Source organism: Bos mutus, chromosome 18 (assembly GCF_027580195.1).
Source record: "Bos mutus isolate GX-2022 chromosome 18, NWIPB_WYAK_1.1, whole genome shotgun sequence".
NCBI lineage: Eukaryota > Metazoa > Chordata > Mammalia > Artiodactyla > Bovidae > Bos > Bos mutus.
The window spans coordinates 9,609,076-9,634,468 of record NC_091634.1 but is presented as its reverse complement, the minus strand read 5'-3'; the positions used below and the strand labels follow the sequence as shown (position 1 = coordinate 9,634,468).

General features: G+C 48.4%; 1 protein-coding gene across 9 annotated transcripts; it reads right to left on the bottom strand.

The window, feature by feature from the left end:
- Positions 1-133: 133 nt before the first annotated feature.
- On the bottom strand, positions 134-18,513 carry FBXO46 (F-box protein 46). 9 transcript variants are annotated; one of them, XM_070387505.1, is made up of 4 exons: positions 18,424-18,491; positions 17,588-17,683; positions 15,764-15,962; positions 134-5,890 (listed from the first exon to the last, which is right to left on the bottom strand). In XM_070387505.1, the coding sequence occupies exon 4, from the start codon at positions 5,811-5,813 to the stop codon at positions 3,867-3,869; it is 1,947 nt and encodes a 648-aa protein (XP_070243606.1). In that variant the 5' UTR covers positions 5,814-5,890; positions 15,764-15,962; positions 17,588-17,683; positions 18,424-18,491; the 3' UTR covers positions 134-3,866. The 9 variants fall into 9 exon arrangements, 6 of the variants coding, with proteins under 6 accessions (XP_070243606.1, XP_070243602.1, XP_070243605.1 ...); XM_070387501.1 differs by lacking the exon at positions 15,764-15,962 and having other exon boundaries at positions 134-5,971; XM_070387504.1 differs by lacking the exon at positions 15,764-15,962.
- Between the last annotated feature and the right edge of the window lie 6,880 nt (positions 18,514-25,393).

The window sequence follows — 25,393 nt, the reverse complement described above, 5'->3', positions numbered from 1 at the left end:
GATATAAGTTTGGTGCATTCTAGCTGCTTAGCAAACCTGCTCCAAAGAAAGCCTAGGAGAGTATTTAGGCAGGGAGTGTGGTGCTCAGCTCTGTGCCTGCTGACTTTGTGACTTTGATGGAGACTTGGTAGGCCGCAGGGAGGCCAGGCCAGGGTAGAGGGTTAGAGAGTGAAGGTGGGGACCTCCCTGGTTGTCCAGTGGTTGAGACTTAACCTTCCAATGCAGGGGGCGGTTTCAATCCCTAGTTGAAGATCCCACATGCTTCATGACCAACAAACCAAAACAGAAACAGTATTGTGAGAAATTCAATAAAGACTTTAAGACTGGTCCACATCAAAAAAACCTTAAAAGTGTGAAGGTGAACATTGGCTTTCCCAGACAACTCAAGGCTGACTCAAGAGGACCTGTGGGCTGAGGGACAATTTCAGTTCTCATTTTGCAAAAGAAGTGGCCGGGGCTGAGAATTACAAACTGTTTGTAGTTTACAGAGTTCAGATCCTCACCCACAGCTGTGCTCCTAAGCCCGTGTCCTACCTCTTTCTAAAAATCACCTGTGCTGATCCAACAGATGGTTGACCAAAAAAGTAGTTCCTCCTGAGGCTTTTATTTGGCTGCAAGTTACAATGAAGTTTAGAAGGGGGGACTAACAGCCTCTTAGAAGTATAATTGCCAGAAGTCAGAAAGGAAATTGACAGATATCAACAACTAGGGTAGTAAGAGGGTCTCAAATCAGAGAGTTCCTGTTTGTTCATTTCATGATGCCAAGCACTTAAAACTACAATGTATCTCCTTATCATCACAGCCATCTCAGAGGTAGGTGAAACCATCACCTCAGCGTTAGAAGAAACTGTTCAGTTCTATCCTGGGCCTCCAGGCCTCCCTGTAAGTCTTCTTGCTGAGTGGACCACACCCAGGCACTGGGCAGGGCTTTCCACTTGAATCTGGGGTCAGTATCATGAGCCCATTTTACAGATGAGGCTGCCCATGCTTGACAAGGTAATGCTTTCCCCACCTCCCATCTGTCCCTGAAAGGCAGCCTCCCCCAGCTTCACACTATGAAGGGCCCAAGAGGGGTCTTTGATGGGCACAACCAGTGAGCACTCTAGTGTATCAGCCTTCTGAGGAACTGTCCAACATTCTCATTTTTCAGATTAAGAAACTGAGCTTCAGAGAAGTCAATTGCTGAAGATCACAGCTGGACATGTTCATTGCATGTGTCTAGGTATTTGTTTCTATTTATCCTGCCTATGATTCATTGCGTGTACCCACCTTTTTATCAGTCTGGAATTTGCAATCATTGTGTCTTGACATACTATCATCGCACCATTTCATTTTCTCTTCTGATTCTAGGATGCCAGTTAAATGTGTTAGACTTCCTCTATCCTCCATAACCGTTTACATTTTTTTCTTTTTGGTCTCTGTGCCACTTTTTCAGACCTTGCTCTAGCTGAATAACTCTTTCATTGTGTCTGATTTGTTTAGCCTAGTCACTGGTTTTTTACTTTTGGCTACTATATACCTTTGTGGGTTTTTTCCTTTCATTTTGGCTAGGCCATTATTCAGGTCTGGGTTCCCTGCATGTATTTCCAAGCTCTTTTTTTTCTTCTAATCTTGACTGATGGTTCCACCACCTGCAGCCTTTGTGGGTCTGTTTTTGCTCTGTGGCCACTGCAGCTGCTTTATTTCCATGTGTGTTTGGTTATTTGACTCTTACTGCTCATTGGTGGGGATTCTAGGTGTCAGCTCCTCCCACCAGAGGATTTTTTTGTTTCTGCTAGACATCTCAGTACCCTGGATCACAATAGGTGATGCAAAACTGGGTTGCAAACCCAAGCCAAGGGCCAGCCTGTGACCACAGATTCTCAGGGTTCATTTCCTCCTCCCCCCTCTTTCCTTACCTTCTCTGCAGTGTTCTGGGTCAGTCTTACCTGAGCTTGTAGTTTGGTGGGATCCCAGCTCCTATTAGATTCTTCACCTTGGGCAGGCTTTGACTTCTGCTGGCCTGTCCCAATAAGGCTACAAATTGGAAACCCAGGGTTGTTAACATCGGCAAATGCCCTCAGAGCAAAAGTGGCTTTAGGACCCCTATGGACCTTTTCCTTAAATTTTTGGCTTAGTATATCCATAACTGTGTTTTATTGGCTATTTGAGGCTTTTCAGATTTTACTTCCTGTTTTCAGCAGGAGAGTCCAAATAACCTGGCCTTCTCTTTACAGGAATCCAAAATTCCACAAAACCAAGCCAAGTTATAAATCCAGGTCTCTTTGATTCTAAAATCTAAGTATTAAATAACTACTCTGACATATCCTCATCTCTGGAAATTTTGATTCCTTGGTAAGAATGTCAGAGACTGTTAGCCACTGCTCAATATCCATTTTCCCCTCTTCTGTTAGTTAATAATTAGCTGAATATCTTAAAACTTTTATTACAGGGATCTTTATGAGTTTCCGGTTGGGCATAATGCATCTGGCTAAGCGTCTGCATTCCCGTCTCCCGTGCAGTCCTTCCACGTGGCTAAAGTTGCGATCCATGAGCTGTGCACAGAAGCAGGGTGTAGTATTTCTGAGAGGAAGGAGACTCCCTTCCCCACAAAACAGTAATGGGTGGAGTTTCAGCAGCCATCTTGGACCATGAGGCTGAGGGCCAAAGGCAAAGAATAATGGAACAGTGGGCTTGAAGGAGTCTGGGATCCCAGTGACTTCAGGGCCACCATACCTGCCCAACACTGAGTTTCTAAAGGAATAAAAGCTACCCTGTTTGAGTTTCTGTTAATACTCTTTTGAGATTTTTGAATCCAAACTGACACAGATGAAGAGTCAAGTCATCTCAGTCCAAGGGAATTGGCTAAGGATTCTTTCAGCTTTTTCCATCTCACCATGAACTGGCCCATGACTTCCTTCTCTTCCAAACAGCTTCCCTTAACAACACACAAACCAGTCTGGGCCCAGCCTTATAAATATTGATTTTATAGAAAGGACCAATTCAAAATTGGTCAGATGCCACACGTTAGAAGCTTTCCAGAACCACAAGGATGAAAAAACAAAACCAAATTAAAAAAAAAAAAAAAACAACAAAAACCCAAACAACAAACAAAAGTACTCCAGATCAAACTGCCTGAAAGTCAAGGTCTTGGTTCACTAAAGGATTCTTTAAAAAAATATGTGGCTGGGGGATGGAGAGACCTCTAACACCTGAACAAGTACCCAGAGTGGAAGGAAAAAAAACAGATATTGAAACCCTTAGTCCCTGCCCACCGGCCCCCCTATGCTGTCCAGAGTTAGGCAAAGGGTTTCACAGCTTTTTTTGTGGGGGTGGGGTGGGGGTGGGATGGGGTCATGGCAATAGCTTAAATATTGGAAGATAAGTTTTACACTTCAACTTTTGTTTTCCTCTTGGGGACCTAGAGAGACTGATAGCTTGAGGTTACGGAGAAAACTGATTTTTATTGTTTTAATGGGGAAAATGTCTAGAAATGGCAGGTGGCCATGAAAAGTGTCAAAATGTGATCTGTGATCTGATGGCCCCCAACTCCTAAAGAGGTGAGCCCTGGTGTAGCAGGTTAGGAAGGGTACAAACCCTGGGTGCTGCGGCCTCTTGGGGGAAAAGAATAACTCCAGAAAGAACTGGGGGAGGGAATGCAAGGGGGCCAGAATGGGGGAACCCTTAAGTAGTACCAAAATTAGCTGCCGTCTGCTCCCTGCTAGTGGGTCCCTGGGGTACGGAGAGTGGCAGGGAGGGCATCGGGGCTGAATGGAGAGGAAATTGAGATGCTGATTAAAAAAAACACCCAACTTGAGGATCTGAAGAGTAGAAAACCAGTAGGGGTCAATTGGAGTGCTTTCTTGGTCACCCCCATGAACCCCATCTTAGTTCTGGAGGGGGATCCATGCTGCCTGGGTTGGGGGTATGGGCTGGTGACCCAGTCCTGACCCTCGGCTCCCAGGGGGAGGGGGTGGGGGTGGGCGTGGTGGGCTCTTCCCCACCCCCTCCCCCGGCTTCACCTCCCCTCCTCGGCCAGCCCGGCCCCCACCAGCGCCCGGCCCATTGCAGGGCAGCACCCAGTTGTTATCATGCAGACCCAGGCGGCAGCCGGGGGTCTCACGATCGGCTCGGCGGCAGCACATCCAGTAGGAACGTCCGTAAGGCAGGTCGTGGTGGTAGGGCTTGGGGTGCCAGCGGCAGAGCGACACGTCGCCCTTCTCGTATCTCTTGCGGCACTGCTTGCAAGGGTCATCGCGGTAGAGTGGGTCGCGGCTCCAGCGCGAGTCTGTGGCCCGCACGCCGAATGCCTCAATGATGCCCTTGAAGTGGTGGCAGGTGCACTTGAGAGCCGCCAGGGCCCGCGTGGGCAGGAAGCTGAAGATCTTGACCAGCACGTGCTCTGGGAGCACCAGCATGTACTGCCGCGGCTCCAACAACCGCTGGATCTTGAAACGGATCTCCAGGAAGTCGTGGGACACGTGCCGGTACAGGCGGCACAGGGAGGTGTCGGCCGTCCCCTCGGCATCGTCCGGGCCTGGCGCTGTGGCCGGTGAGTCGGCTGGCGGGGGCTCAGGGGGCCCGTCCTGCCCCCGGGACTGGAGGAAAAAGAGCTGGCCTGGTGGGGGTGGCTCCTCGGGGCTGACAGTCAGGCACACCGTCTCCTCTTTCACGTTTTTGGTGCTGTCTTTGCCAAAGAAGATGCACTCGTCCACCACTCCTGTGACCACCACATCCACGTGGAAGCCTGACGCTCCGCAGTCCCGGGCAGGGGGTGGCGGGGGTGCCGGGGGAGTGTCCTCGGGCCTGGCGGGGGCGGGGGTCTCACCCTCACTGGCTTCGTCTGCCCTAGCCAGCAGGAACTCCACGTTGCTGGGGAGGGCGTCCCGAGAGGGGCTGATGAGCTGGTACAGGTCGCAGGTGATCTTGTCCTTGGCCCGGGCTCCGGGACCTGGGCTGCCAGGGTAGGCGCAACCTGGCCGGCCCCCGCTCCCGTTGGGTAAGCTGCCATCCGGTGCTCGGGACTCTCTGCCGTTGGAGATCCGGAAGGCGATGCGCACCTCCCCGGGGCCTGGCCCAGGCCGCTCCTCCTTGCGGAGACCCTTGGCCGGAGGGTTGTCCCGCTGGGCCTCAAAGTGGGCCACTGCCTCGGCTACACGGCTGCAGTCCCCGCCGCCAGACCTTCGTTCGGATCCCAGCCCCTTGCCAGGCCCACCCTGCTCAGCCGACACGAAGACCACAGGCGCTGGGGTGCTGGGGCGCGGGTAGCTCTGCAGGGCCAGGGCGGCCCGCTGTTCCACCAGGGCCACCATCTCGGCCACAGAGAGCAGGTCCACATCCTCCCCGGCGGAGGTTGGGGCCCCCTCTACGGCAGGGGGCCCGTCCTGTCCCCCTGGGTCGGGCGGAGCCTTCGTAGACTCAAGACAGCGCCTCCTCCGCTTGGCCTTGGAGCTGTCACTGCCCCAGTGCCCCTTGACCTTCATGGAGCTGGCCCGACTGCCCCCACCACACTGGTGGGCCACAAAGAAGGCTACCTTCTCCTTTGTATTCCCCGGCTTGATCACATACCATGTGTCCAGCAGGACTCGACCCTCGTCGCCAGCAGCCGCTGCGGAAAGGAGCGGGGCAGGCTGGGAGGCGGGAGCATCGGAGGCCAAGACCGGGGGCGTGTTCTCAGAGTGGGCAGGGCCATGTTCTGGCTCCGCCCCACCGCCCGGCTCGGAGCAGGCTGAGGGCTTGAGGGTGGCAGAAGGGGGGCGTGGCTGGTTCTGGGAGTAGGTGCCAAAGGGCCGAGGGCACCAGAGCTGGAAGGGCAGAAGGCCACCTCGGTCCATTCTGGGGATGGTGGCAGACAGGCGGGGGTTCACCACATCGCAGGGCCTGGATGGCGGTGGGGGGCTCCACAGGTCACCTGGAGACACGGAAGAGGGGGTGGGGGAGCTGGGGAACAGCCAGCCCTGTCAGCTCCTCTCTGACCTCAACTTCTTCGGACCTGAGGAGACAGACCAGGCTATACCACTCAGATCCTGTTCCCGCCCCGCCCTGACCCAGATGAGCAAATGGAGGGCGGCAGAGAGGTTGGGACCTGCTTCTGTAATACCCAGAGTGTGACAGGAGCTGGCAGTTTGCTCCAACCCTCCACTGCCTGACTGGTTTTACTCACGATCTACAGGCCTTCCGCTGCCAGAACTTTAAACAGAATTTAAAGTACCAACTGATGAAAAGCTCCTCCTTCTTCTATTTGCTCACCCAGTAACAAGTTCCTGAAAAGACAATTCCCAGCCCTGCCCACAGCTATGGGAGCCTGAACCCATGGAGGAAGGAACAAGGTGGGTTGGGCAGGGGAAGATTGGAGGCAGGAGGCAGAGAGGTCCTTAAGAGTGGAGCTCTTCACTCGGTTCCGGTTGTGAGGCTCTTTGGGGATCTATTATAGCTGTGGATCCTCACCCAGGAAAATGCACCACACTTGCCCCAAGACTGCAGGTAATTCCTTTAAGCAGAAACGTAGACCCCTGGCATGAGAAGGGCTTTCTAGTCTAGCTTCTTCAAGTTGCTCCCAACTTGCTGAATTTGAGGCTTAGAGTGGGGAAGGTTTATATATTGCAAAACCAGGCCCTCAAACTTGGCTTCCAGATTTCTCAATTTAGGGCTTGTAATAGTGACCATTTTATTTTGCAATGACTTTGTGTGCATGACCTAATCTGGAGGCAGTCTTGCTAATGAGCCTGACCCAACAATGTTCTACTGCAGAACTAACAGTCTCAAATCCTCAGTCTTTCCCTGGGCCATCTCCCTCCAGATATCTTGAAACCAAGACACTCTTCAAATGTCAAAACTTCCACATGCTTACAGACCAGTGAAAGTAGTTTGCTGACTCCTGGTTGTACTATTTTGAGCCACGGGCCAAATCCAGCCCATTGCCTGTCTCTGCAAATAAAATTTTATCGAAACATGTTCCTTTGTTCATGACTACTTTTATGCTACCACAGCAGAGTTGAGTAGAGGTGACAGAAAACATATGGCCTGCAAAGCCTAAAATACTCATTATCTGGCCCTTTATGGAAAAAGTTTGCTGACCTCTGCAGTATATATGGTTCCTCTAAATTCAGGCAATACCACAGACACCACTAAATCACCATTTATTTCATGGCCCTATAGCTTTAAGATCTAGACAGCCTGCAAGCACCTCCAAGCACTCACAGACACCAGTCTTAATCCTAAGAATCCTTGCCCCCCATAATTCCCAATCCCACCTACTACTCCTAACACAGCCCCTGCTGAAATCTCTTTCTTGCTTAAAACAAAAACAAAAACAAAAAAACAAAAAAACCACACAGCCCCTAAAACCTATAGATGGCTAAGTTTACCAACAACCAACACATCTAAAATGTCCAGGAACAGGGTTTCCTTGGTGGCTTGATGGTAAAGAATGTAGAATCTACCTGCCAATGCAGAAGACACGGGTTTGATTTCTGATCTGAGACGATCCCCCATGTCTCGGAACAAGGAAGCCTATGCACCACAACTTTGAGCCTGTGCTCCAGAGCCAGAGAGCCACAACTACTGAGTCCATGTGCCCTGGAGCCTGTGCACCGCAGCAAGAGTGGCCCCTGCTTGCTGCAACCGGAGAAGGGCCTGCACAGTGATGATGACCCAGCACAGCCAAAAGTAAATAAACAAAATTATAAATAAATAAAATGTCCAGGAATAGAAACTACCACAGCAAAAGCCACTCATTCTCTACAGATGCAAATATATCCTAACCCAAAACATCCAGACCCTCTCAAAATCTTCAACTTCCAAACCTAAAAATATCCCCTCCAGCTTAGAAAGCCTCAATCTCAATGTAGACCCACACAAATCCCATGCCTACCAAGAACTCCAACACACACAGCAATTTCCCAACCTCACAGATGACCCAAAAGACCAGTTTCCTGAAATTCTATTCTTAGCTCAAACTCTCTCTAAACCTCCTAATCCCACAAAAGGCCCCCCGACCGCAAAACTTAACTAAAACATCAATGCTCCCTCACACATAAAACTAATACCAAACCATTTATTTCTCAAAGTCAAAAGAACCTCCAAAATACTCCCAAAGAAACCTCACAAAATGTTAATATGCAGACATGAGCTTACTGGGTACTGTTTTAACAACTCCTGCTAATCCTCGCTCCTCCCTAGGAAGCAGGGAGTGTTATTTGTCCGAGTCCAGATGAGGGGCAGAAAGGTTAAGTCCCTGTCCGGACCCAGACAGGGAGGAAGTCGGGAGAGCCGAAAGCGCATGCATTTTGGGTCCAGACATGGGACTCTCTGCTTCTAAGTCTCTCCGTGGCTCCCCAAATCCTCTGTCCATCAAACACCCAAACCACATGGGCGATTCCCTACATTCGAATCTTCCACAGTACACAGTACATGGGAACCCAAACTCAAATCCCAAGGCGCCACCTAAACTCAAGAGAATCCCAAAGTATCCCCATACCCACGAAAAATGTCCCCACTCCCTCCTATTACAGCTTCCCTGGAATTCACCAACCTCTAAGGCTACTCTCGAAACCTAGACACGCCCCCTCAAGGCGCCCCACCGGCGCGCCGCGCCCCCTGTGGGGAGAAGGCGGCACCCACGCATGCGCAAGAGAAGAGGGCCCCGCCCCCTCGCTCCTTCCCTCCAGCTGTCTTGCCTGCCCGGCACCCATCTGGTTTCCCTCCGCCCCTTTGTTGACAGACGTGCGCGTGATGGCCCCAGCCAATGAGCGGCGGCCATTCGGAGCCATGCCCATATAAGGCAGGCCTTGGCGAAGGGGCCCAACTTCGAAAGAGGGTGGAGTAGGCGAGAGGTGATGAACGGGGTGTGGAAACAGTCAAGTGCAAGAGAGTGTGGAACAATTCCTAATTTCCTGCTAAACGGAAGAACGAGGCCAGGACCCAAGCCATGACAATCAAGGAAAGGTTTATTACGACGTTTCCTCTAAACAGGAGCCCTGATTGACAGCTGAGATTTAAAGGGCCAAGCAGTTCAGGGATTGAGACTCCAGGTCCGGAGGAAAGGAAGGGCGCAGAAAGATCTGAAAAGTGCCTAGCTTTGGTAGGGAAACCTGGAGGGAGAGATTTCCCGCGGGGGAAACGGAGCAGCAGGATCACCTCACCCTGAAAAACAAATGGGCAGAACCGTCGTCGTCGGCATCAAGTCCAAGCCTCTGGGCCTGGCATTCGAGGCTCAGGCCGCGTGGCCAAAAGGACCTCTCAGGCCAGCCCTTCTAAACAGGCGCCGCAAATAGCACAAGAAAATAATATGAAATACTTTAATAATTTTTTTTTAATATTGGCTACCTGTTAAAATGAGACTATTTAGGATATAAATGAGTTAAAATGTTTAAAATTGACTTCATCTCTTTTGATTTAAATGTGGCTACTAGAAGATTTTAAATTACATGTAAGGTTCACCTTGTTTCTATTGAACAGCACTTTCAGTGCCAGGCTGGCTCAAGAGACACTCCACTGCAGGCATCTGTCCATTCCCACCACCCTGTCTGCTACCAGCCATCCTGCACATCAGAGCCAGAAGGGTATTCTCGAAATATAAACCTGACCTTGTCCCTACCCTGCTCAGAACCTACCATGACTCCCCAGTGCCCCTGGGGAAAAGCCCAGATACTCTACAACTCTAGCCTCATCCTTCCCCACTTTCCCATGCCCCCAGTGGACCCAGGTAAGCACCAGCTCTGGCCTATAGAATTGTTAGAATACTGAGGCCTTCTCTGATCCTCAGGAGTGGTTATCTCCATTGTATAGATGAAGAAACTGAGGCAGGTCAGGTTGCCTAACTAGCTCAAGGTCACACATAACTGGTGGGACTTAGAGCAGGGATGGGAACCCAGGGAATCTGATTTTAGATTGCTGTGCTCTATTTAATTATATATTCTCTGGGGTTTCAGCTCAGCCATCCTCTCCTCCAGGAAGCTAACCCCCTAAGGGTGGGTCAGGCTCCACCTCTGGGGTCCGACACTGGCCTCCTTGCTGGATATTCCTCAGAGTCACCAAGCCCTTTCCTCCTATGTTACCTCTGATTGGCATGCTTTCCCCCCAGAAAAGAAAGAGCGAGCCCACATGGCTCTATCCCTTCTACCATTTGGGTCTTAGCTCAAATGTAACTTTCATGGGCCTGTATCTTTAACCAGGAGGCCTTCCCTGAGCTCCCTTTCTAGAAACCTTCCACCTGCCCAGAGAGGTCCTCTGGGTTCCCCAAACCTAGCTCTGTCCATTGTCACTATCAAGGGATGGATCATCTGCTCCACTGAATAGTGAACCCATGGGAGGAAAGGTCAGAGTTATCATGGTCATCATGGTGACCCCAGCAACACTGCCCAGCACAGCCGGAATGGATCAAAGTTCCCTGCCCTAAGGCTCCATGTCTCAAAAGCCTGGAGGCCTGGCAGTGTAAACTCTCTTTTACACCCAAATATTCTATTTGTGTCAGAGGTTACTAGGGCAGAATTCTCTAACTTCCCAAACACTGGGCTCTGAACAAGGCCATACCCTAAGGCAATGCTCCGTGAAGATCCTCTTATTGAAAAACATCTGGAGCCAAACAGACTGAAAATCAAAAGATGGAAAAAGACTGACCAGGCAAATAAGAACCAAGAGTCAAGTAGAGAGGCTTCCCTGGTGGCTCAGTGGTAAAGAATCGGCTTGCCAATTCAGGAGACACGGGTTCGATCCCTGATCTGGGAAGACCCCACATGCTGTGGAGCAACTAAGCCCGAGTGGGCCACAACTATAGAGCCTGTGCTCTAGAGCCGGGAAGCCGGCACTACTGAGCCCATGTGCCTTACAGGGCTGCGCTCTGCAACAAGAGAAGCCACTGCAATGAGAAGCCCGTGCACCACAACCAGAGAGTAGCTCCCGCTTGCTGAAATTAGGGAAAAGCCCATGCAGCAACAAAGACCCAGCACAGCCAAAGAAAAAAAGTCAAGTAGAGAAGTGACAGTGCTGATTTAAAAAAAACAGTTAACAACGGACAAAAGAAAAAAGGGATGATTAGGGACAAAGAATGTGACAAAACAGACTGACCCATCATACACAAAAGTTTGCAACATACATGCTCCTAATACTATGGCCTCAAAACAGACAAGGCACAAAGCAACAAAATGCCAGCTTGACAAGTCCACCACTGTAGTGGGAAACCTTAATGTATCTCTTCATAAGACAGTGGTTGAAAAGAGAAAAATCAGTAAGGACCTGAACCACACAATCAGCACTCTTGCTGGAATACCCCCAATTAGAGAATCCAGCTTTATGTCCCTCATCTGACATTCTGAGGTCCTCCTGTGTGCTGGCCCTGGGTTGGGTGCTGGAGATACAGAGATGACACTGAGATCACCAGAAAGAGCTCATGGGAAAGGGGGCAGGCATCCAAAGAAACAGTCATGGCCAAATGAATGTATTACAGAGGAAATGATGATCACAACAGCAGTTAACACTGGAGCCCTCAGGGTGAGCCAGGCTTTGTTCTGAGTGCTTTATAAATATTAACTCATTTAATTCTCACATCATTTTACTACTTTTAAATCTCATTTCAGATGTTAGAAAGTGGGGCCATGGAATGGCTAAGTAATTGCTGTCGGACACAGCTTTGTGGCCAAGCTTTGAATCAGAGTCTGGCTGACTCCAGAGTGCAAGCAGCTCCTTCATGGAGTATACGGAGCGATTTTCCTGGATCATCTTGTTCTGTCTGCAAAGCCTTTGCACTCTCTGTTCCTTCTGCCTGGAATACTCTTCCCCAGGTATCCAGAGGGCTCACCCCGCTCCTCAGATCACCTTCATGAGACCTTTCTTTTTAAATTTATTTTATTGAAGTAGTGTCAACTGGGGCTCCCCAGGTGGTGCTAGTGGTAAAGGACCCGCCTGCCAATGCAGGAGACGTAGGAGATTCTGGAGACTCCAGTTCAATCCCTGGGTCGGGAAGATCCCCTGCAGGAGGGCATGGCATCCCACTCCAGTATTCTTGCCTGGAGAATCTCATGGACAGAGGAGCCTGGCAGGGTATAGTCCATAGGGTCGCCAAGAGTAGGACACGACTGAAGTGACTTAGCACGCATAGTTGATATACAATGTCATGTTAATTTCTACTATACAACAAGGTGATCCAGTTATATATATATGTATATATACATTCTTTTCCATAATAGTTTATCATAGGATATTGAATATAGTTCCCTGTGCTATACAGTAGGATCCTGTTGTTCCTGAGAACATCTTGATTGAAAACTGCAGTCCCCGCCACAGATAGACATACACACTCTCCCTGATTTATTTTTCTCTTTAGCATGCATTACTATCTACTATACTATAAACTTTATTATTGTCAGCTCCCCTCACTAAAATGAAGACTCCCCCAGACTGGTATTTTTTGCCTAGTTTTTTCTTCCCCACCTCTGCATCCCCAGCTTTTAGAATAGCACCAAGTGGTTGGCTACTATGAGTGTGGTCCTCAGAGCAGCAGCTGCAGCTGGAAGTGTATTAGAAATGTAATCTTGGGCTCTCCCCTACACCTGCTGAATCAGAAAGTACATGTCAACAAGATCTTGGGATCACACGATTAAGTTGGAGAATCTACGCCCAGGCACATTGCAGGTGTACAGCACTTATTGGTTGGAACAAACCCCTAACACTGCCTTACTGTCCGCCTTCTGCACAGATGCTCCTGGGGGCCTCTTGTGAAAAATGAGCTGGTCCAGCCAAGTCCAGTGGTAGAAATCCTGCTCCCAGGACCAAGGCAGGAGGCCACCTCCTCCAGGAGCCGTGTTGGTGCCCTCCTAAGCCACACAGGGTCTCTTCCTCCTGAGACCTCCTCTGGCCACATCTGTCATCTGTCCCGGCTGAGTGACAATGACCTGGGTTCGGGCCTCTCTCTCTCCCCTCCATCCTCTGGGTTTCTGGAAGGCTGGATTCTCTCCCCAAAGGCACAGCTGCTCCAGCCTCTGCACTTGGCTCCCTGGCCTGGTTTAGTTCTTCTGGCTCCATCCTTCTCATGGTAGCCAGAAAGATCTTCCTAAACACCAATCAGACCACAGAACTCCCCTGTTTAAAAATCCTTCCATGAGAGGTGCAAGTTGGCAAAACAAAATGAAAGAACCAACAGGACAGGCACAGGAACCCTTTCTCGGGAAGCTGCCAAAGGATTTGCTTCACAGAAGTAAAGGAGAAAACCAAGAAAAAGGAACCTATGAGATCAAGGAGATAAGATCTAGCTCAGAAGAAAGACAAAAGGAAGGACTCCGCAGATGATGATAAAGGGAGCTCCGGGGACAGCTGTGTAGCAGGTTAAGGGAGAACCTGCTTCCATAAATGCACAGAGAAAGGAAAAAGGCTGCTAATTAACAAGCTAAGCCTTGGACTTAAGAAGCTGGAAACAGGAATCCCTGGCAGTCCAGTGGTTAGGACTCTGTGCTTTCACTGCCAAGGACTTGGGTTCAATCTCCGGTCAGGGAACGAAGATCTTGCAAGTTGGAGAGGTCAGGGTCATGCCAGGACAGGGCTGGGCACAGAGTGGTGCCCAGGGAGCGTACTTGCCCATTACTACAACAGGCATCGGTGGCAGGACCCTCATGGCACTGCTCCTGGTCTTATTCCTTCAATTCTCCACTCTCTCCACCCTGTCACCCCCGCTACAACTGTGTCCACAATCCTGATCCATCCATGCCCCTTTATTGGTTTTTTTGGACTCTGGGTCTGCTGGTCTCTCTTCTCCTCTTAAGCTTTTCTTTCTAATAGCTGGTCAGAATCATACAAATCCTCAGCATCTAGAAATCCAGGCCACAGACAGAATCCAGGCAGGGCTTCGGAGTACCCCAGCTTTCTCACTTTTAGGGCTGTGACTACAGGCAGGGTCCTTATCCCTCTATGCCTCAGTTTCCCCCATCGTAAAATACAGATAGTAACAGTACCCACCCATGGGTTGGCTGCTGATTCATTGAGATCAAATCAGTAGAGCGCTCAATGCCAGTGAGGCACCAAGGACAGCTTCAATATGAAGGGACCAGGATTATTAAGAAAAGGTGAGACATGGACTTCCCCGGCGGCTAGTAGTTAAAGACTTCTCCTTACAGTGCAGGGGGTGAGGATTATATCCCTGATTGGGGAGCTAAGATTCCATATGCCTGGGGGCCAAAAAATCAAAACATAAAGCAGAAACAATATTGTAATAAAATCAATAAAGTCTTTAAAAATGGTTCACATAAAAACAAGGTTTTAAAAAAATAAAAGGAAAGTAAGAAAAGGTAAGACAGGGAATTCCCTGGTGGTCCAGTGGTTAGGACTCTGAGCTTCCACTGCAGAAGGCAGGGGTTTGATCCCTGGTCGGGGAACTAAGATCCCATCAGCATGGCAAAAAAGAAAAAAAAAAAAATAGGGACCACTCAAGAGTCTGACAACCACTTGATGGTTATACTTGATAAACCACTTCCCTGTTTATTTTACATTCTGAAATTAAACCGGTCCTATTCCCCCCCAATAATCAAAACATGGCCATTACTTTGTTACTGTCTGGTACTGGGTCTCACCTAGTAATTAAACAGCATTTACAGAGCAGTTACTATGTGTCAGACACTGTTCTGGGCATCGGGGACATGCGGGACACAGGAGACAGAAATCCTTGTCCTCATGGATTGGAGACAGGGTAAATCTCACAGTGCTACAGGAAAACAAATATAGTAAGTGAAAGGACTCAAGAGTGTAAGGTGGGGATTATAATGTTAACCGAGGGGTCAGGAGCAGGTGACAAGCCAAGTCTTTTAGAAAACCTGGGGACTTCCCTGGTAGTCCAGTGGTTAAAAATCCCCCCTCTTATGCAGGGGGACTCAGGTTCGATCTTTGGTCAGGAAACTAAGATCCTACATGTCACAGGGCAACTAAGCCCGAGTGCCTCAAACGCTGAGCCTGTGTGCTCTGGAGCCCATGTGCCACCACTAAGACCTGACACCACCAAATAAATACATAAATATCAAAAAAAAGAAAAGAAAACTTGTGCTTTTAGGAATAATGCAGCTTTACCAGAGTTGCTAGCAATAGTAAAGAAAAAAACCTATATATATATATATATATATATATATATATATCATTCTGCATGAGTAAGCAGTTCATGTGGTCACAAAGAGTCAAACACGACTAAACGATTGAATAACAACAAAGCTTCAGATAAACCCAGGTTGGAAACACATTTAAGATTTGAGGAAAAGGCAAAGTAACTTGGAAAGCAGACACATTTTTTAAGACAAACAAATAAAGGAAGGAGGCAGGGGAAGCACTGCATCACCAGGGGGCGCCCAGATGTGACAATTGGGTACAAGGAGGAGAGCCTGGCAACTTTTCCCTAAACCAACGGGGTTCCAGATCATTCATTGCGACCTGGAAACAAAATGTTAAAAATCCAAGAAAGCTGGGAAAGATTGAAGGCAGGAGGAGAAAGGGACGACAGAGGATGAGATGGTTGGATGGCATCACCGACTTGATGGGCATGAGTTTGAGCAAGCTCCGGGAGTTGGTGATGGACAGGGAAGCCTGGGGTGCTGCAGTCCGTGGGGTCGCAAAGAGCCGGACACCAATGAGCAGTGACTGAACTGAACTGAACTGAAGGACAAACAGGCAAAACTGGCATGAGGGGCTGAAAATGAATCAGGAGAAGAGTAACCCACACCAGAAAAAGGAGCACAGACGCCACCAGAGATGCAAAACTGCCCCAGTGTTGTGACAGCCACAAGCGCCCCAAGGGGAGGGTGGCAGCCTGTACCTGGGACAGGTGCCAGCAAATAGTAGGTGCTCTGTCAACACGGTGGATGATTCAAGGGATGAACCTCCATTTTCCAGAAGAGGAAACTGAGGTCCTGGGGGGTTAAATGCCTTGCCCAAAGTCACAGAGCGGGGGGGTGATGGAGCCAGGATTCAAATCTTGGTGTTATGGTTCTGGAGCACATGCTCAATAAATTTTTCTGGAAAGAATAAAATTAATAAAAATGCATCACACTTACAAAGAACTTAATATGCACTAGGCATATGATACATGAGATCTCATGAACTGCTGACAAGAGTTTCATGGTTGGAATGTGGCCCATTTTACATATGAGAAAACGGAGGCCCAGAGTAGGCAAGCAACTTGGCCAAGGACACACAGCAGCAGAGGTGGGGATGGGAACGTGGGCCTACCGGACGCTGATGCTTTTAACCATAAGCTTTCCTATTAGAGCCGATTTAGGGGATAAACTCCGGAAGCCTGTAACAAATGAACCAAACTGTTTTAAAATTACTTACAAGTTGCGAGGTCCCAGTGACTAAAAAGTCGGGAGAGAAAAAAAACACAGTTGTTAGAAATATCTCCTATTCACTGAAATACCTGGAGTTGGGCCAGGCTGGGCATTGGTGAGTGAATTATTTATATTTGGCTGGGGCTAGGAATGGGAATGGGAACAGACTGAGTTTCTGAGCACCCCCTCAGGGAGTCAGGCCTGGGCTTAGGTGCCAGGGACAGAGGGTGGGGAACTAGAAGAGTCAGGACACAGGAGCAACCTGGGAGAGAAAGGAAAAGGCAGTCTGGCTGGTGTCTCCCTCACCAGTCTTTCTCTACCGCCCTCTCTCAGGTCTGCGTTTCCCGTTCAAAAAAATGACAACTCACATGCATCAAGCACTTATTCAAGCACTTTCTATGCTTACTTCCCTGAAATCTCTATAACCTTCCTAGGGTTACTGACCCCATTTTATGATTGAGGAGAGTCCAAAAGACTTGCCCAAGGGCACAGAGAAGGTAAGTGGCAGAACTGAAGACTGGTTCAGACTTCCCTGGTGGTCTGGTTGTTAAGACTCTGGTCTTCTGATGCAAGGGCACGGGTTCGATCCCTGCTCCAGGAAGATCCCACACGTGGTGGAACAACTAAGCCTGTGTGCCACAACTACTGAAGGTGGTGCACCTTACAGCCCATGCTCTGCAACAAGAGAAGCCATTGCAATGAGAAGCCCAGGCACCGCAACTAGAAAGGAGCCTTTGCTCACCGAAACTAGAGAAAGCCCGTGGGCAGCAATGAAGACCCAGCACAGTCAGAAGTAAATAAATAAACAAATCTTAAAAAAAAAAAAAACCTGAAGATGGCTTCAGTTCTCACTCTGCCCTACTCATGACATTGAACCTCAGTACAGGAGCACAGATGCTAAGTCAGGATGCCTAGGTTGGAATCCCGAGTCTACCATTTAATGCTGGATGACCTTGGGAAAGTTGCTGAACCTCTCTGTGCCTCTGGTTCCTTACTGTAGAACAGAGCTAATAACAGCACCTACAACTTAGGGGTGTGGTCAGAATTAAAGGAGTTAGCACATACAAATAGCTAAGAACAAGGCCAGGCACTTCCTAAAAAATAAGTGTTAACTGGAATTGGAATGGCTGTGGGGAAACCCTCTCCCTGCCCCCGCATGTTTCTGACCTGGGATGTGCCCAGATCAGTGCCACGTTTTGAGAAAACACCCCTGGGGCTCCACTGAAAAGGAGGGAATCCATTAGCACCTGTGACCAAGTCACATTCCTGGGGTGGGGAACTTCCCACCAACTACTCTGAGACTAAGGACTTACCCTGAGCCAGGAGGACGATCTTATGAAGACTCCTCTCTTCTCAGTGGCATGTTGTTCCCACAATAGATAAGGGCACTGAGTTTCAGAGACAGGACACTTGCCCAGATCATAAAGGAGTGAAGAAAAGATCTGAATGCCGGACTGCCCATACACATAAACCACCACACTTTTCTAAATCCCACTGGAGAAATAAGAGTGCAGGAGTCGTCTCTATGGCCTCTTCTGGCCATATTACCCTATGTGGCTGTCCGGTTTATCGGGAGTTTCTGGCTGGACTAAGCAAACTATCGCTACAGGCAGGCCCCTAATCTCTTGCTCCCCACCGTACCCACAGTCCTGGATCCTAACCTACACACCACTCTACCATTGATTTCTTTCTTTCACCATCTCAGCTTGCCCTCCTGCCCACAATCCGATCCAGAGGCTCCAACCCACCGCTTTCAGAACTGGCCTCTCCCTCGGAGCCTCCAGACCCTCTCATTCATCTAGCACTGACTCCCATGCCTTTCCACATCCTCCCGGCTAAAACCCTCGAAATTGCCCCCTTCTGGGCCTCTGCCTGGACGCCAACTCCCTTCTCCAACTCGGGACTCCTTTCCCCAACTCTGAGCTTCCTTACAATCAATCCCAAAGCTCGAGTCTCTCCCCACCTTCAAGACCCATCCCCAGCCCCCATTCTACAATTCCCTCCGGCTCCCGTCTCCCAATCCCCTCCCCCAAGCGATCTCCCCCTCATCCAGCCCCTTCTTTAGCCCCTGCCTCTTCCCTCTCGCTACCGGGTCCCGAATTCCCGCACGGGTTCTCAAGCGCCCCCGGCCCCGGTTCGAGGTTCTCACCATCACCCCGCGCTGCAGCTCCCTCGGCTACGCGGGTTTCCCCCACTCGCTCCTCTCTAGCCTCCCCTTCCGGGTTCCCGCCCCGAAGCCCGCTGGGAATTGGAGTCCGGGAGGCCCCGGACTACATCTCCCAATAGGCAGCACGGTTAGGCGCGGAGGCGGGGAAGGTAGCAAACTGGGCGGGCTGAGGAAAAGACTGACTCCAACTCCCAGGAGGCAGAGAGGGCGCCTGACAGCGCAGGCGCACAGAGCGCCCCCGCCTGGCGCGCTGGGAGATGCAGTTCAGCCTCCTCCATTTTGGCCCGGGGCCCTTGGAAAAGAAATTGAGAAAATTGTAAAGGGGCGTTTGTGAGGGGTGGAAAGAGCAAGTTTACCGATTCCCTTAAACTGATTAACATAATAATTAACAGTGCCTCGTATTTTCTCAAACACTTTCCCATCTATTTTTACCGCTGGTTTTCTTACCACTAATTTACAAATAAGGAAGTTAGCCTTAAACCTTAGGAGGGAGGAAAGCTCCATATACTAGAAATTTGTACATATTATAGTTATAATAGAGGATTCACGAAGACAAGCACCTTTGTGTATCTTGTTCAAACACCCAGAACAGTGTAAATAAGTGTTGAGTAAATATTTATTGCATGCTAATTATATGCCTATTGAATTTGCCTACAATGCAGGAGACTCCTGTTCGATTCCTGGGTCAGGAAGATCCCCTGGAGAAGGGATAGTCTACCCACTCCAGTATTCTTGGGCTTCCCTGGCGGCTCAGACAGTAAGGAATCTGCCTGCAATGCAGGAGACCTGGGTCATTCCAGGGTTGGGAAGATCCCTTGGAGAAGGGCATGGCAACCCATTCCAGTGTTCTTGCCTGAAGAATCCCCATGGACAGAGGAGCCTGGCAGGTTACAGTCCATGGGATTGCAGAGTCGGAGACAACTGAGCAACTAAGCACAGATATGTGCCAGACACTCTGCAGAGAATCCAGGCATTATCCCAAATTTATAAAAGCTAAGGCAGAACTAGATTGAGAATTTTCTCCATGGCAACACAGCCAGAAAGTGATTTAAACTGAAATGTGCTGGACACCAGGGCCTCTACTCTCCTTTAGGTTGCTAGATTGCCTCCCTTTAAGCAGTATTTTCCTGTCCATCCTTCTCATAGGTTGTGAGAGTGAACCTTCTAAAATGCATAGTTCGCTATACTAAGAAACATAACTTCATGAGAGGAACTGCTATTAAGGCCTGATTCCTGTGGCCCTCTTCTTTGAATCTTTTCGCAATTTATCTCTCTTTAACGCAGCCTCTACCTCACTAGATTCTTACAGTTTGTGAGCCTTCCCAACTGCACTAGGAAGACTGTGGCTAAATCCTCAACTTCTAGCATGGGGCTTGGCACACATAAGTCCACATTAACCCTGTGCTAAAAGGAAAAGTTGGAAACCGGACACCAGAGGGCGGGAAGGAAGATTAGTCCGATCTCCCTTGCTTCCTTATAGTTGGCAGTTGAGGAAACCCCGCCTCCTCGCTCGGCTCCTTTGGCCTCGGACCTCTGAAATGGACTAGGGGCGTGGCCAGGAGGGGCGGTGTCTGCCGAAAAGGCGGGAAATGGGAGAGCCCTGATTGGTCGGCCTTTTGGCGCGCACGGGCAAAGACTGACAGGAGGCGCGAAGCCAGGCTCGCGCTGTGTTGGAAGACTGGGACCTTCTCCAGGCGCGCGTGCGCACGGCCACTTGTACCCTGCCGTTTCCTCTCCAGTCTCGTGCCTAGCACACCTTGGCAGGAACTGGTGGGGGCGTAGCCTAGCCTCAAGCGCTCACTTTTGCTCTTCTCTTCAGGCCTCAAGCAGGAACCTCACGCCAAAGGGGACTGCGCCCACCTCACGCTTGGGCTCGGAACGTGGTGGCCAAGGCCAGCGTGAGGCTCCCGCACGCGACCAGCCTCCGGGGGCCAGCGCGAGACACTGTTCAATCGGGCTTCCAAGTTTGGGGCTGGCGCAAAACCAGAAGGGGGGTCTCTTGAGGCGGATGCTGGAGGCCAAGGGGAATAGTTCGGGGGCTTGCCGGTCAGCCCAGAGCCTGGGGTCCACTCAGGAACGGCACTTCCTGGCCGTGGCCACTCTGGGAGTTTCAGGGGGAAGGAGGGCGGGTGTGCCTTGGGTGCCCAGGCTGTATGCGAGGTGGGACCTGGGCAGCAGAGCCGGGAGTTTGGATTTGAGGCAGGGCCTAGGTTTCCGGGTCCAGGCTCAAGTTTGACGTATGAAGTCTCTGAATAATGCTGGGGACTTGGGGGTCACCGGTTAGGACCTGTAGTCTTGGGATTTGTGTCTGGATAGAACTAGTTTTGGGAAATCTGAAATTTTGGGGTTTTGTCACTGAAAACTTTCCTGTTGGAATCAGAGATACTAATGTGGGAATCTATAAGCCTAGAGTATAATTTGGGGGCCTGAGGTCTAATTTTGGAGAATTGAAGTCTCAATATAGATTTAGGGTTTAGAATCTTAATATAGAGTATGAGGTGTGAGATTTAGGGTTTGGAGTCCCATTTTGGAACTTTGAGAACTGTTAAGGCCTGGAGTCCCCCACATTGAGTATGGGGCTGCAGTTTTAGAGTTTGGGTTTTAGATAGAATTCACATGTGAGATCTCAGTTTAGGCTTGGGGGCACAGTTTGGGGGTTTGAAGTGACAGTTTGAGGGTCTAGAGGTCTTCGTTTTCAGATCTGAGGTAAATTTGGGGGTTGAGGTTTGCTTTTGGGAGCTTGGGTTTCTTTGTTTAGGGTTTGGGTTCTTAGTATTAAGGTTTCTGGTCTGTGTTCTTAATATTAGTATCGGGCTTATATTTGGAGATCAGAAGTTGACAGTTTAGGGGTCTAGAATACCTTAGTATTAGAGTTTAAGGCTTTTAGGTTTGGGAAAGTCTCCTTTTTAGGCTCTAGGTCCTCATTTTAGATGTTTAAAATCATATGGTTGCTGTCTTAATATCATAGTTTAAATATCTTAAGCCACAGTTTTCAGGTCTGCTCTCCACTGCAGAGTCTGACATCTCATTATTAAGACTAAAGCTCTGAATCAAAGTTTGGAAATCTGCTGCTTTTAGTTTTAGGTCTGGATCATTATTTACAAGTCCAAATTTGCAATTTGAGATTCATGGACTTCAGTTTAGACTTTGGACATTTTCATTTGTTCTATTGGCCTATGTTTATGGGGACTCAGGAATTTTGGGGATCTCTTGAGTGCTCAAAGGAGCACCATAGGGGGAAATGAGGCTGCCTATCATACTGTGCATTCTTCTTGGAATCCCAGAGGTCACTAATAATTCTTTATTTTCCCCTCTTTGCAGATGTGGGATTCCAGCAAATGTGTGTGTTCTCCTGAACAGCCCAGAACCAATTCCCTGAGTCCCAGTGACAGGTAAGGGCTCCCCCTGGCCCACCTCCCTTGAAGCTCCAGCCACTCTGGTAGAATGATAATAACAATAGTGTTTACTGAGCATTTACTAGTTTGCCAGACATTTTGCTAAGCTTTTTGTTTGTATACCCGTTAATCCTGACAACAACTCCAGGAGGAAGTAGGTGCAAATATTACTGCCATTTCAAGATGAGAGAACTGAGGTAGTTGGCAAAGATCATCTGTAAGCCCTTGCAGGTTTTGACATTCTGATTTTTTTTAATGCCCTTCCTTCCTTTCTTTTATTTATGTATTTATTTTGCCATCAAGCCCCTACCAAGTGTCAGGAATCTAATAGAGAGGTTTTCCCAGCAGATGAGGGTTGGATCAGATGTCTCCCTTCCTCCAACATCTGGATAAAGAAGAGAGCCAAAGTTCATCTTATCCCTTATTTTCTTCCCCAGTGACTTTTCATCTACCTGTCTCTTCATTTATTAACTCCAAAAATCAGCATCCGCTTTATTTAGGTTCTCTACTTAGGAACTGTGCTCAGAAGGAGCACATGAAGACAATGAAGAATTTCTCTCCTGCTTGTCTATTCTTCCTGGAATTCCAGAGGTCACCAACAGTGCATTCTCTTTCCTCCCTTTTTAGACGTGGAGTCATTGTATTAATAAAGACCCAATTGCAATTAACAGAAACTTAGCTAAAACTGGCTAAGGCATAAATGGGGATTTACTGGATCCTTTAAACAAAAAATTCTGGGGCATCAGGCTAGGCTGGTTCCAAGTGAGGGGTTAAATGATATGGCCAGAAATCTGCCTGTCTTGGCTCTGTCTGGGTTGGTTCTCCATTTGTGAGGGCAAGATGGCTCCTAAGCCCCTCCAGGTCCATGTTCTGCCAACCTGACAAGCCTGGCAGAGATTTTCTCCCCAGGATCCATTGACTCCGATTGGTCAAGCCTGTGTTACTACCCAAATCCTCAACCAATCCCTTGACTTCTTGATTAGACTTTGCTTCAGTGCTCCCTAATGGAAGGGAGAATCAAGTAATTGGTTCAGAATTTGGGTAGTAACCCAGACTTAGCTAATCAGAGTCAATGGATCCTGGAAAGAGAATCTATGCCAGACTTGTCAGGTTGGCAGGATGTGTACCTGGAGTGACTGAAAGGTCTCTTGCCCTCACAAATGGTGAGCCAACCCAGACAACATCAGAGCCAAGAGTGGAAGGGGAGGTTGGGTTCAGACTCTGTGAACGACATGGACTGAGAGTGGGGGAGGGATCGTAAACCAAAGGAAAGTATTACCAGAAAATGGGGATTGGATGTTGGTCAACCAAAAATGACAGTTTTATCAACCATAGTCATCCAATACAATACCTCCACCCTACTCTCCAACATCCCTTATACCTAAATCGTTCCAACAAATGACTGTCTACCTTCTATCTTGAACAAACCTTTCATGAGCACGCCCTTGGTGCTAAACACCTGGACAAGATCACACTTTCCAGCCAGCTCCGTTTTATAAATAAATTATAAACAGGTTTGGAGAGATGAAAGCACTTGTCCAAAGTCACACAGCAAGTGGCAGAGCTGGCATTTCAACCAGATCTATTTGCTTCAAAAGCTGAAGTTTATAACCAACTGTTATACTGCTTCTTGGGACTGCCTCTTGCTTTCCCTCATTTTGGGGTGGCTCTTAAATTCTTGCACATGTTAAGCAAATTAGGGTCTGGGTCTTGGATTTCACATAGCTGATATGAGAAATTTGGACTGGCTTTTTTAAAGATTTTTTTGATGTGGATCACTTTTAAAGTCTTTATTGAATTTGTTACAATATTGTTTCTGTTTTACCTTTGGTTTTTTGGCCACAAGACATGTGGGATCTTAGCTCCCTGACTAGGGATTGAACCCGCATCTCCTGCACTGGAAGTTAAAGTCTTTACCACCAGGGAAGTCCCCTGGACTGGCTCTTGATTAAAGCTCCTTCCAGCTCCTGTAAAATAAAGGAATAGTGAGTGTTTAGGCTGATTAGCTCAGGGAAAAGGAAACCCAAGAATTAGAGTGATTTGCCACTTCAAAGACTGAAAGGCAATCATAAGACAGAATAGCATTCTTTAATTCAACAATTTTTTGTTGAGCACCTACTAAGAGCCAGGTATTATTCCAGGAGCTAGGAATATAGCCAAGGCCATATATGACTTTTGTGGGCCGTAGGCAATTTTGCTTTCTTGAGCTCATTCCTTCATTAAAAACACATTAAAAACTGTCATTTATGACAGCATTGGTATAAAGATGAATGTAATCCAAGTTGAATTATATTAATTTTTTTCTCTTCTGATTTCAAAAGAAAACACTTTATGAGCCCCTAAAATTATCACCAGCCTTAGGCACTGTGCTTACCTGTGCCTAATGGAGAAGTCAGTCCAGGATATAGCAATAAATAAAAGGGACAAAAATCCCTGCTCTTGTGTTTATATTTATAAGGGAGAAAGAAGGAAATGAAAGAAGAAAGGAAAAAAGAGAGAAAGAAAGATTTTGGATGCCAATAAATGATGTGGGGATGTGACAAAGAATGTGCCTGTTTATCAGGTAGTCAGGAAAGGCCTTTCCAGGGTTGTTACATTTAAGCTAAAGGCTGAATGGCAAGAAATCAGCCATGTGAAACATCAGGGCAAAGGAACATTCCAGGTGGTGGGAATGGGAAAGGCCCTCAAGGCAGAAATAAACTTGGCAGTTGAGAGAAACAGAAAAAGAAAAAAGCTCCAGCCACACAGAAAAAGACCTGTGTGGCTGGAGCTGACCTGTTCCCCACAGAATCAGAGGGCAGAGCTGGGATTAGTGAGTGAAAATCATAGAGACTGTGAGGAAGACTTGTCTGAAACCAGAACCATCCAGCAAGGAAAGAAGCCCCTTTGGGAGGGAGTGCCCGATTCCCAGAGGCCCCTGTGAGCACAGCCCTGGGTCACACTTATTCGGGACTGTTGCCCAGGAGAGACCAAAATTTTGCAATTCCTAGTTACCTTTTTTCCTCCCTCCAAATAAAAATATATATTTATATGTGTTATTCATATATAAATATAGACATTTATATGTATTATTCATATAAATACAGACATTTATATGTATTATTTATATATTTATATATAATTTGGCTGTGCCGGGTCTTAGTTGCAGCGTGCGGGATCTTTGATCTTTGTTGCAGCACCCAGGATCTTTTTAACTGGGGCATGTGGAATCTGGGTTCCCTGACAAGGGATGGAAACGGAGCCCTCTGCATTGGAAGCTTGGAATCTTAGCCACTAGACCACGAGGAAAATCTTATCCTCAGCAAATTATATAGCTGGTTCTGCTCCTAGTTGCCATTTTATGTTGTTTGTGGAACAATTTGATAAATGGATCCCTGGATGTACTGTGGGCTCTAGAAAGAGTTATTGTTTTATAGACTTTTATCCGTGTCACCAACCACACTTCCTGGCACACAGTAAGGGCTCAATAAGCAATTGCTGAATGAATGAGTGAGAATGATTCTTTCAACTTCAGAGTTTGGTTGGGGAGATAAGAGTGCCTCCCACACTGGTCCCTC

What these genes read in the sequence shown, in the direction of transcription:
- FBXO46 (XM_070387503.1), bottom strand. Translation starts at nt 5,813, where the DNA reads ATGGACCGAGGTGGCCTTCTGCCCTTCCAGCTCTGGTGCCCTCGGCCC.